Consider the following 12,500-nt stretch of genomic DNA (forward strand, 5'->3'; position numbering starts at 1 on the left):
TAAACTGGATAGCTGAAGGAGTATAAAGAGTTTGAAAATGTTTGAAAAAGTGAAATTAAAAACGAGCATAGGTCACTGTAGCCACACACACACACACACACACACACACACACACACACACACACACACACACACACACAGACACACAGACACACAGACACACACACACACACACACACACACACACACACACACACACACACACACACACACACACACACACACACACACACACACACACACACACACACACACACACACACACACCTATGCAAACTGTAAAATGGAAGGTAAGTCGTAAATCAAAGCGTAGTGTCTGTTTCCTCTCAACAGCTGGAATTTAATCTGAAACATCTGTTCATCAGGAAAACTACAAAGGTGCTACTTAGTGAAAGCGAAACATGTGTGTGTGTGTGTGTGTGTGTGTGTGTGTGTTACTGTGTGTGTGTGTGTGTGTGTGTGTGTGTGTGTGTGTGTGTGTGTGTTACTGTGTGTGTGTGTGTGTGTTTTTGCAGCGCGGAAAAAGTATTCTGTAAGACACGGTAAAAATACTCAAGTAAAAGTTCTGAATTCAAAGGTTTACGTTAAAGTGTGGACTGAAAGGCTAGACTGTTTCATGTGAGGAGGGGTGTGTGTGTGTGTGTGTGTGTGTGTATGTGTATTATCCGAGTGTGTGTGTGTGTGTGTGTGTGTGTGTGTGTGTGTCTGTGTGTGTTCTGTGTCTATCTGTGTGTATGTATGTGTATTATCTGTGTGTGTGTGTGTGTGTGTGTGTGTGTGTGTGTGTGTGTGTGTGTGTGTGTGTGTGTGTGTGTGTGTGTGTGTGTGTGTGTGTGTGTGTGAGAGTGTGTGTGTGTTTCCACTGCGTCAGGTCTGGAAACTGTTTAAGATTAACAACTATGATTTTATATAAATTCACACAGTCAAGAGACTTGTTTATCTTGATATAACTTGGATTTTTAAACATAAATAAAAATCAACATCAATTTTCTTGTCTTATTATCTATTCTTAACAATGTTTGCAGGTGTACCACATACAGTGGCCTTGCAAAAGTATTCATACCCCTTGAACTTTTCCACATTTTGTCAAGTTACAACCACAAACGAAAATGTATTTTATTGGGATTTCATGTGATAGACCAACACAAAGTGGTGCATAATTGTGAAGTGGAATGAAAATGATAAATTGTTTTAAAACATTTTTATAAATAAAAAACTGAAAATTGTGGCGTGCAAAAGTATTCAGCCCCCTGAGTCAATGCATTGTAGAACCACCTATCGCTGCCATTACAGCTGCAAGTCTATTTGGGTATGTCTCTACCAGCTTTGCACATTTACAGACTGACATTTTTGCCCATTCTTCTTTGCAAAATAGCTCAAGCTTCAGATTCAGCGTCAGATTGGATGGAGAGCGTCTGTTCACAGCAATTTTCAAATCGATTTAGAATTTTCTTGTTTAGTAAACGGTAAATGGACTCCACTTATAAAGCCCTTTTTCCTGGTTTTTCACAGACCCAAAGCGCTTTACATTGTTTTGTACACATTCACCCATTCACACACACATTCATGCACCGATAGCAGCAGCAGCTACCATGCAGGGTGCAAGCTAACTATCAGGAGACATTTAGGGTTCAGTGTCTCTTTGCCCAGGGACACTTGGACATGTGGCGGGTAGACGGGGGATCGAACCACTGACCCTGTAACCCAGTGGACGACCGCCCTACACACTTCACCACAGACGCCCCCTATGGAGACTTTTTATTTATACTTAGTAATTATTAGACAATAATGGATACTGCAGCTTTACAGTAAACACACAACAGCAGATAAATTCGGTTTTGAGACGAACAAACATTTTGGAGCGTTAAGGTGTTTGCACATTAAGATATAAAACATATTAGAAAGAGAGAGAGAGAGAGAGAGAGAGAGAGAGAGAGAGAGAGAGAGAGAGAGAGAGAGAGAGAGAGACAGAGACAGAGATCTTTAAAAATACTAAATAACGCGTTTGACTCCCAATGAAACACTGCCTCTGTTGCTGTCGTTATCATTATTTAATATAAGCAAGAGAGATCTTTCATTTGTTTATTTTAACTGAAAAACCGATCCTGGTTTGATCCTGGTTTGATCCTGGTTCATCTTAAAATCTGTAAAAAAAAAAGTGAATTTAGACGATGAAAACGTCCCAAAAATCCAAAAATATAATAAAATTTAAAATTTAGAAATATGTAAAAAGTATATTTAAAACTAGGTCTGAAGTTTGCCCAGTTATTACTGTCTTTTTACTATTTAAATTAAAATTATTTTTACCACAAAATATTTGTATATTTTGAACAATTGAAATCTCTTTGAAGCACGAGTGAAAAGGTTTTAAACAAATAAATAAAAATTATTATTAGAAACAGAACAAATTACCTTTAAAATATACATTTTATAAACTGAAAAATCGAAGTGAAAATGAATATTTTTATTATTTTAATATATATTTAAGAAAATTCGTTTTCCGACGGCTATTACAAACCCAATAATATAAACTATTACGATGAAATGAAATAGCTAGAAAAATGTCCCATACGACGTCTAATGCTCAACCAGATGTAAATATTACCACTATCGAAATATTACAAGAATTTCAAAAAATATATATATGTAAATTCGTAATATTTAAAAAAAAATGTTTTAGAACTTATAGTGCTTCTATATTTGCTGCTACTAACATAAGTCTAAACATGGGCGTCTGTGGTGAAGTGTGTAGGGCGGTCCACTGGGTTACAGGGTCGGTGGTTGGATCCCCCGTCTCCCCGCCACATGTCCAAGTGTCCCTGGGCAAAGAGACACTGAACCCCACATTGCTCCCGATGGTTCAGAGAGCGCCTTGCATGGCAGCTTCTACCATCGGTGTAGGTGTGTGTGTGTATGAAATGGTAAGAAATGTAAAGCGCTTTGGGGCTGAGAAAATCGGCTAAAAAGCGCTATATAAGTGAAGTCCATTAACCATTTACCAACATACAACATTTTCGTATATTTTTAGAAATTAAAATCTTGTCAAAACATGAGCGGTTGGGGATTCACAAATTAAGAAAAAAAAAAATGTGGAAACGGACCAAACGACCGTTAAAACACTTTTCTTTACAGAAGTTTTCCCAGATAGAAATAAAATCGATTTAAAAAAAAGTGCGTGAATGTGTTCCAATTAAAATATTGAAGGAATTTCAGAGACACGACTTCACCCCTAACCTTCCCAAATGATCCACGATATTACTGTGAAATTAAACATATAGAAAAAAGTCCTTCATATATATTTTAATTTGTCTTTTGTCAAAGTGTTGAGGTGAAATATGTCCTCAACATGTCGAATCCGAAATGAAATAGCTCGAAAAATGTGCCATGTATATATAATACGACGTCTCATGTTCGACCAGATGTAAATATTTTCACTATCGAAATATTACAAGAATTTAAAAAAATATAAATTTGTGTTGATTTTTGATTTTTAAAATATTTCTATGTTTTCAAAAATTTAAATCTCTTCAATTGCATCAGCGGGAACAGTTTTACAAATTGAATTTAAAAAAATTATAGATACATATTTTTAGTTCCAATTAAAATATTGTTAATGAAGTTAATTTTCAGGAGATTTCGGTCCCAAATTAAGCAAAATATTCTCATTTATCCGAGATCCCAAAATGTGCACTAAACACATTGAATACGATGTGTAATGTTATAATTTCGACACAGACCTTTTCAAGTTAAAAACAAACAAATTAATTCAGAATTTTTGTGTTCCAAATAAAATGTTGAAAAAAGTGAATTTTCAGGAGTTCTCAGATGCCGTTAAAGCATCCTAAAAATCCCGAATATCCATATAAATATAACTAGGAAATAAACTCATAGAAAAAGCCCTAAACATATTGAATACAAAGTGTCTGAGGTGGATTCTTCAGTTCTCAGTGACCTACAGACCCTGTGTGGATTAGTTCTGTTTGGCTGATCGCCGGTCCCTTTGTGTGTGTGTTTGTGTGTGTGTGTGTGTGTGTGTGTGTGTGTGTGTGCCGGTCTCTTTGTGTGGCTGTCAGTGGTCGATACGGTCGGCCAATCACACGCTCACGTTAACAATGGCTGCCATCACTCCCAGAGCGCCAGAGAAAATCCTACAGACGAAGAAACACCTGCAACTTTTTTTAAATTTTTTTTTTTACAAATACACACACACACACACACACACACACACACACACACACACACACAGACAGACACACAGGGAGAGAGAGAGACAGACAGACAGACAGACAGACACACACACACACACACACACACACACACACACACACACACACACACACACACAGACAGACAGACACACAGACACACACACAGGTGGGGGCGCCTTTAGCTCAGTTGGTAAGGCGTCCCCCTCCCGGGCCGGGCCCAGCAGCAGACCCGGGTTAGATTCCAGCCCGCGGTCGTTCTCTGCATGTCACTCCCCTCTCTGCCCCATTTCACCTCTGTCTCTCTGCACTATCAATAAAGCATAAAAATGCCCAAAAAATATCTTTAAATTTTTTTTTTTTTTAATTTAAAAAAAGACACAGGGAGAGAGAGAGACAGACAGACACACACACACACAGGGAGACAGACAGACAGACACACACACACACACACACACACACACACACACACACACACACTCAACCTGCAACTTATATTAACTTCTACTCCCCTCCCCAACACAATTCAAACCTTTTATAGCCTTTTATAATAATAAGGAAAATATTCAGCTGTCCATTAGAAATTAATAGCGGGAAAAAACGTAAATAACTCACAATTTCAACGGCGTTTTTGTGACCGACGGCGACGTAGCTATAATACATTTCACTGTGAAACAGGGTTGACCGAGTCGGTACACTGCATGGCTCAAGTGGCCTATTTCTTATTCTTCTGCTCTCATGTGACACAGATCAGATATGTACTATGTATAAGAAAAACTATATAAAAATAGCATTCTTTTCTTTGCACTGATGGTCTCGTTTGCTGTTACATGTAATTCATGATCATCAGAGGAAAAATGAGACTGTTTCAGAAATATTTAAAAGTTCCTCGTAGAGACTTTAAATGAAACTGCACATTTAGACTGAAAGCATAAGTATCAAACTTCCACACCGCGCCTAGTCAGCACACTGTGACATCACACTGTGACATCACACAGAGGCTCATTAGCATATTAGCTGATTCTAACTGCCACTGCTGAGGCCTCCTGCTGTGAAGGGAAATGAACCTGTGAAATGATCTGGTTCTCTTATTAGCGAACACACTGTTGTCTCTATGTGTTAACACGTAGCCAGCAACATGCCAGTTTACAGAGCCTAGGCCCTAGGCTGTGTATTAACAAGGTTTACAGAGCCTAGGCCCTAGGCTGTGTATTAACCAGTTTACAGAGCCTAGGCCCTAGGCTGTGTATTAACCAGTTTACAGAGACTAGGCTGTGTATTAACAATGAGCTGAATTAAAGCTGTAGTCAGTGATTCTGGAGAACGCTTGTTGTCAAAATCAGTGAATAGCTCCTCATGATCTGCTACCTGTGTACAGAGATTGGATGAGAAGGGACCCCGACCCTCTCATCCCCCTTTCCCCACACTCCCACTGCACCTCCAACAGTATCTACTGGACACACTCTTTCTCCTTCGTTTGTATTTATCGTTTCTGGCTCACTCCAATAGTTTTCAGAGAACAGAGAGCGGTGGGGAGGGGTTGCAGTTCGGTGGGCTGAGGACCTGATTGTGCTGTTTGAAGATAATGTGCTCTATCTGTAAATTATATTAATGGCTGAAACGTTTAAGCATTAAAGAATTTAAAAATATATTTTCTGTGTTGTTTGAAAAGATGGGCATTTCTCACCCACACAAATTCGCATACACAACTACAGCTTACTCAAATTGAAGTCGAAAGTAGTATGAGTAGGACGTTAGTAGGGCTTTTAGTATGAGTAGGACGTTAGTAGGGCTTTTAGTATGAGTAGGACGTTAGTATGGCTTTTCGAACTCAGCCAAAGTATCTGCTCTAAAAGCTTGAAATACAGACAAGTCATCAGTTACAACTCTTGTCTTTTTACAGGCGACTTTTGATTCACATTAGTAAATGTTTGGCTAGAATAATGGCCCCAAAGTTCCTATTGACCTTTGGAACTGTAAAGATAAAGATATGCGGCTATCACCTGACAAGCCCGTAATAAACAACTGAACAGGTTTTCATTCTGTCTATCGGACGAAGAGACTAATGAATCTGTGTGTAGAGAGTACATCTGTAAAAAATATTAATGTCTGAAAAGTTTAAGTATCTGCTCTAAAAGCTCGAAATACAGTCATCAGTTACAATCCAAAATGGTGGAACGAGCTCTCCATTAACATCAGATCGGCTGTTAGTTTACACATCTTCTTTGTAGTTTGGTTTATATGAAGATATAGTACTGACGTGATTCCTGTTGTTCTGAGTTTGTACCTTCATGGTTGAATGCACTTAATGGAAGTCGCTTTGGATAAAATCGTCAGCTAAATAAAATGTAATGTTACAACTCTGTCTTTCTACACGTGACTTTTGATACACATTAGTAAATGTTTTGCTACATTAATGGCCCCATAGTTTACACGTCTGCACTTGACCTTTGGAACTGTAAAGATAAAGATATGCGCCTATCACCTGACTCGCCCGTAATAAACAACTGAACAAGTTTTCATTCTGTCTATCGGACGGAGAGATTTAACATTCAACACCAGGACTTCCACAGAGAGAGGAAAGCTACAGGAGAGAATACTGGGAAAGCTGGTAATACTGGTAATACTGGGTTAATGGGAATACTGGGAATACTAGGGTTTACTGGGTTTACTGGGACGCTACCTGCTGCTGACTGCACACACTGAACCAGAGATTTACTAAGAACAGAGGCTCGAAGGGAAGGGAACTTTGAACGGGGAGATTGCCTGCTGTGTTTTCAGCTTCACTCACAAACACACGGTAAGATTTAACCTCATTACAGAGTTGGGACTTTATTTGTTTATTTATTTTTAGTGTTTTATGATGCTTCGTTTATTCACCGAGTTCACTTAAGGTTAGACTTGAACAGACAATTTATTTCACTGTAAACCTGTTAGCTGCCTTAGCACGGTCGAAAACCTTTTGCTTTCCGGCATGCAAGCACCTGGCTAGTGTGAGTGCGCCTGGTTAATAGCCTTGCATCCGGTTACAGAGTGTTGCCACCAGGCGGTCGAATTAACAAGACAATACAAACAAACAAAGAAAAGGGTCAATGGCTCTTACACTTTTGTTTTGAGAATTAAATACATATTATATAAGTTGACCGCCCGACTCTGTTTTTTATGTGACAGTCCTTATCTCCAGCCAAAATGGGGACGTTACAATTGGGGGCTCGTCCGGGATTTTTATGTCCCCCATTTGGCAACAACAGATTGTGTGTGTGTGTGTGTGTGTGTGTGTGTGTGTTTGTGTGTGTTTGTGTGTGTGTGTGTGTGTGTGTGTGTGTGTGTGTGTGTGACCTGTGCGTGTGTGTGCTACTAGAAAGGTTTAGTTTGGTCAAATGGCTGAATGGCAGATACAGGGGGGAGTGCTGTATTATAACTGCAGTACTTTAGGACCAGACTCTACTCAAACAAACTACTGTAAACGGTGGGAGTTGATGGAGCGTGTGCAGTAGGGATCAAATCAAATCAAATCAGTTTTATTTGTATAGCCCAATATCACAAATAGACATTTGCCTCAGTGGGCTTTACATTCCATACAATATGACACCCTGCCCTTACACCCTTAGCTCGACTGAGAAAAAACTCCCAGTAAAAACCCTTTACCGGGATTAAAAAAAATTGAGAAATCTCAGGGAGAGTCGACAGAGTAAGGGATCCCTCTCCCAGGACGGACATACTGCAATAGATGTCATAAGTAGAGAAATCAAAAAGGAGTTTAATCATTGACCAGATGTGTACATGGTAGTACTGAAGTAAAATATGAATAGGGAAATAGTAGGGTCATGAAGGTATTAAAAAGGTGCAGTGTGTAATATGACATCATCAAGAAAGTTCTAGAAAGTTCTAGAATGCAACGTTCCCTGGGTAACCCCAACCCTTTAGAATAATAACAGAAGCTACAGTGGCCTTCAAGGACAAGAACAATTCTAAATTCTAAACAATGCATCTGATGACATTCCAAAAACGTGGATGCCTCCATAAGACCTGCCCGCTCAATGTACAAAATTAAATATTAATATTCAGATTATTGGCAGAGGTGATTTTACACCAATGAGGACATATTTATGAATGAGGATATTGATTTTAGCTAATAAATTACTTAAAATGTTACACAGTGTCCCTTTAAGGTATAGCCGTATACCGGGGTATAATTTGGGGAAGATTTAAAGGTATTATAAAATAGATACTGCCCAACCCTAATGTTCAGTGGAGATGTGGGGAATAACTGACTTCCTGTGGGTTTTTTGGGTTTTTTTTAACCTTTATTTCTACAGGTAAATCCCATTGAGACTCTTTTACAAGGGAGACCTGTTCCCATTCCCACGTTACCATTCACACACACATTCATACACCGATAGCAGCAGGCTAACTATCTGCATTCACACCAGGCAAGGTGGGTGAAGTGTCTTGCCCAAGGACACAACAACCATGATACAAGTGGCAGGGCGGGGATCGAACCACCAACCCTTTGATCATTGTCCGACCTGCTCTACCACCTGAGACACAGTCGCCCCAGTAAAGTGTTAACACTCTGTCCTCTCTGCTTTCAGCTTCACTCTCTCACAGACAAAATGGCTTCCAGGTTAGAGCAGGACCTGGTCTGTCCAGTCTGCCATGAAATCTTCAAAGATCCCGTGATCCTGAAGTGTAGCCACAACTTCTGTAAAGCCTGTCTGCAGAGCTGGTGGGGAGGGAAACCAGACAAAGAGTGTCCAGTTTGTAAGAGAAGATCTTCAAAGGAACGCCCACCTCCTAATCTGGTCTTAAAGAACCTGTGTGAGACCTTCTCTAAGGAGAGAGATGAGAAAGCTTCAGAGGCTCTCTGCAGTCTGCACTCTGAGAAACTCAAACTCTTCTGTCTGGACCATCAGCAGCCAGTTTGTCTCGTCTGCAGAGATTCAGACAAACACAGCGGCCACAGATTCAAACCCATCGATGAAGCTGCACCACGACACAAGAAGAAACTTGAGGAAACTCTGAAGCCCTTAAAGAAGAAGTTAAAGCTTTTTGAAGAAGTTAAAGAGGAGTTTGATCAAACAGCAGAACACATAGAGGTCCAGGCCCGACGCACAGAGACGCAGATTCAGGATCAGTTTAAGAAGCTTCACCAGTTTCTAGAAGAGGAAGAGGAGGCCAGGATGGCTGCACTGAGGGAGGAAGAGGAGCAGAAGAGTCAGATGATGAAGGAGAAGATGGAGGCCCTGAGCAGAGAGATAGCAGCTCTTTCAGACACAGTCAGAGCCACAGAGGAGCAGCTGAGAGCTGAAGACGTCTCATTCCTGCTCAACTACAAGGCTGCAGTGGACAGAGTCCAGCAGCGCCCCCTGCCAGATGATCCACAGCTGCTCTCAGGAGCTCTGATAGACGAGGCCAAACACCTGGGCAACCTGACCTTCAACATCTGGAACAAGATGAAGGACATGGTCTCCTACACTCCTCTGGTTCTGGACCCAAACACTGCTCATCCAAACCTCGTCCTGTCTGAAGATCTGACCACTGTGAGACATGGAGAGTATCAGCAGCTTCCTGATAATCCAGAGAGGTTTGATTATTACGCGTCTGTCCTGAGCTCTGAGGGCTTTAACTCAGGGACTCACAGCTGGGACGTCCTGGTTGGAGACGGTAAAGAATGGGAACTGGGTGTGTTACCAGAGTCTGTCCAGAGGAAGGGACGAATAGGGTCTGGATTCTGGAGTATACGGTTCGATGACTGGAACTATGATTTCTCAGCACAGTCACCATCAGCTCCAAACACTGTTCTCCCATTTAACAAGAAGCTCCAGAGGATCAGAGTGACTCTGGACTGGACCAGAGGAAAGCTGTCGTTCTCTGATGCTGATACTAACACACACATACACACCTTCACACACACTTTCACTGAGAGGATGTTTCCATACTTTGAGGAGTGGATGGGGGAAATTAAGATTTTACCAGCAAAGATCTCTGTGAGTGTAGAACAGAAATAGACAAAAACCCTGTTAATCAGTGTGTGATCGACAGGTGTACTTTGGTGGTGGGCGGGGCATAAACGAAACCCAGATATATACAGTCTTTGCAAATATGAAAATAATGTGGTAAACTAATATAAATCTAAAGGTTTTAAAATTAATTTGAAACACATGGAACTTTTGTTTTTGTAAATAAGCCTAAAGCTAACAGTGAGAAATGGAGCGCTTCGTTTTGGTTGGGAGTGAAACCAAATTGACTAATGTGTTCTTTGGTATAGGGTTAGTAGGCGTAATATACTAGATCCAGCTCTGGAAAAAATTAAGAGACCACTCCAAATGTTCAGTGTCTCTTGTTTGACTATTTATAGGCATATGTTTGAGTAGAATGAACATTTTGGTTTTATAATATAAACTACTGACAACATTTCTACCAAATTCTCCCCAAAAATATTGTGATTAAAGAGCATTTCCATGAAGTAATGTAGAGATGAAGATTGAAGAACAATCCAGACTAGTCTCTGAATGGTTTCCAGAGCTGTATGTACATTATAAACTCTTTGTTTGTCTGATGTCAACATTTATGATATATTTTAAACTGAACTCTTTGTGTATTTGATCAGCAGGTAAAACTTGATACTAAATAATTTGTTGTTTCATGTGAGCTAGGGGATTTATGTTATGTTGTTGTATGTATATGTTACTTAATTTCCTAGGGTTGTCACGATTGATTGATTGATTGATTGATTGATTGATACATTTTTTGATTGATTTCAGACACATCAAATAAAAATTAAACATATCAAAAATACAAAACAAAATGAAAAACACAAAAAAACTAATTATGATCAAATTATTTCACCAAAAAAGAATAAGAAAATTACATATATCCAATTGATATGCCTGAAAAGGAGTGGGATAGGAGGAAGTATAAACTTATTTAATCCTACCCCGTTTTCCACAATCTGAATTTTACAAAATCTAAAATCGATCGAAGTGATGTCATGATCTCGACCTTTGAAATTAAACCTGGAATTCTCTAATTAGTCCTTGGGATCATATTCAGCAGCTGTGCGGGAAAAAAAACCCCGCAATGTTCCTTTCAAATAACTAACTAACAGCATATTTTATTGCTTCAGTAAATTCACTGACATCGTGACTTGGCCTGTGTTAATATGTAACTTTATTTGCTCCTGCTGTGGTTTAATCAAGAATCTAAAATATAAAAGATATTCTGGTTTGTTGAACACTTTTCTGTACTTCATAATTCCATGTGTGTTCCTTCATAGTCTGGATGTCTTCAATATTAATCTACAATGTAGGAAAAAAATTAATAAATAAATAAAATCCATTGAATAAGGTGGGTCCAAACTTTTTACCAGTACTGTAAGTGTATTTGCTACTGCTGTGGTTTAATCATGTTATCGCTATACCATGTAAATACAGTCTCACCATTTTATTTCGGTTTATTTCATGTAAATGGTAAATGGACTTGATTTATATAGCGCTTTCTAGCCGATTTTCTCAGCCCCAAAGCGCTTTACATTTCTTACCACATTCACCCATTCATACACACACTCATACACCGATGGTAGAAGCTGCCATGCAAGGCGCTCTCTGAACCATCGGGAGCAATTTGGGGTTCAGTGTCTTGCTCAGGGACACTTCGACATGTGGCGGGGAGACGGGGGATCGAACCTCCGACCCTGCACTCCAGAGGCGATCTCCCTACCCACTTCACCACTGCCGCCCCTGTATTGTTGCTTTACATTGTAAGCCTGGAAGAAACGTCAGTAAGTTTAATTTAAGTCTCACTATTGTTAAAGCGGCTCCGAGTAACATTTAAATATATTTTAAACAGTCTCATGTTTCCTCTGATAATCATAAATTACCTTTAACAGCAAACGAGACCATCAGTGCAAAGAAAGGCGTTTTTAGATAGTTTTTATTACTGCTTTTGGTAAAACTATTGTTCAGTGTCTGCTCTTGGTTTCTGGTCTTTTTGTGTTTATAACGTTGTCTTGTCAGGCTTTTAGGGGCTGGGCATAATGTGTATGAGAAACATTAAATAAAATCAAATGTAAAAAAAACACATTTGTCACTTTTACTTGTGTGTAAATAATATTTGTGTCGTAAACATGCAAACAGCCGCTTGGGGGTTTGACAGAGTTTTCTGTGCCAGTGACTATGGCGGCCATATTGGAAAATGGTCATTCTTGTTTGTCTTTTTAAAGATATTTTTTTGGTATTTTCAAGCTTTATTAGATAGTACAGAGTTGAAATGGGGAGACAGAGAGAGAGACGG

At 39.5% G+C, this 12,500-nt stretch overlaps 3 protein-coding genes across 8 annotated transcripts in view; 2 read left to right on the forward strand and 1 right to left on the reverse strand.

The window, feature by feature from the left end:
• The window catches only part of LOC307254853 (NACHT, LRR and PYD domains-containing protein 12-like), a 365,889-nt gene that overhangs the window by 131,711 nt on the left and 221,678 nt on the right, over positions 1-12,500 (forward strand). The window lies entirely within an intron of this gene.
• The window catches only part of efna2b (ephrin-A2b), a 70,182-nt gene that overhangs the window by 27,466 nt on the left and 30,216 nt on the right, over positions 1-12,500 (reverse strand). The window lies entirely within an intron of this gene.
• On the forward strand, positions 8,822-10,216 carry LOC307253894 (nuclear factor 7, brain-like; the record flags this gene model as incomplete). The annotated part of the gene is made up of 1 exon (XM_080032117.1): positions 8,822-10,216. The coding sequence occupies one exon, from the start codon at positions 8,822-8,824 to the stop codon at positions 10,214-10,216; it is 1,395 nt and encodes a 464-aa protein (XP_079888243.1).

This window comes from Ammodytes marinus (genome assembly GCF_949987685.1).
Source record: "Ammodytes marinus genome assembly, chromosome: 8".
In the NCBI taxonomy this organism is placed as follows: domain Eukaryota; kingdom Metazoa; phylum Chordata; class Actinopteri; order Uranoscopiformes; family Ammodytidae; genus Ammodytes; species Ammodytes marinus.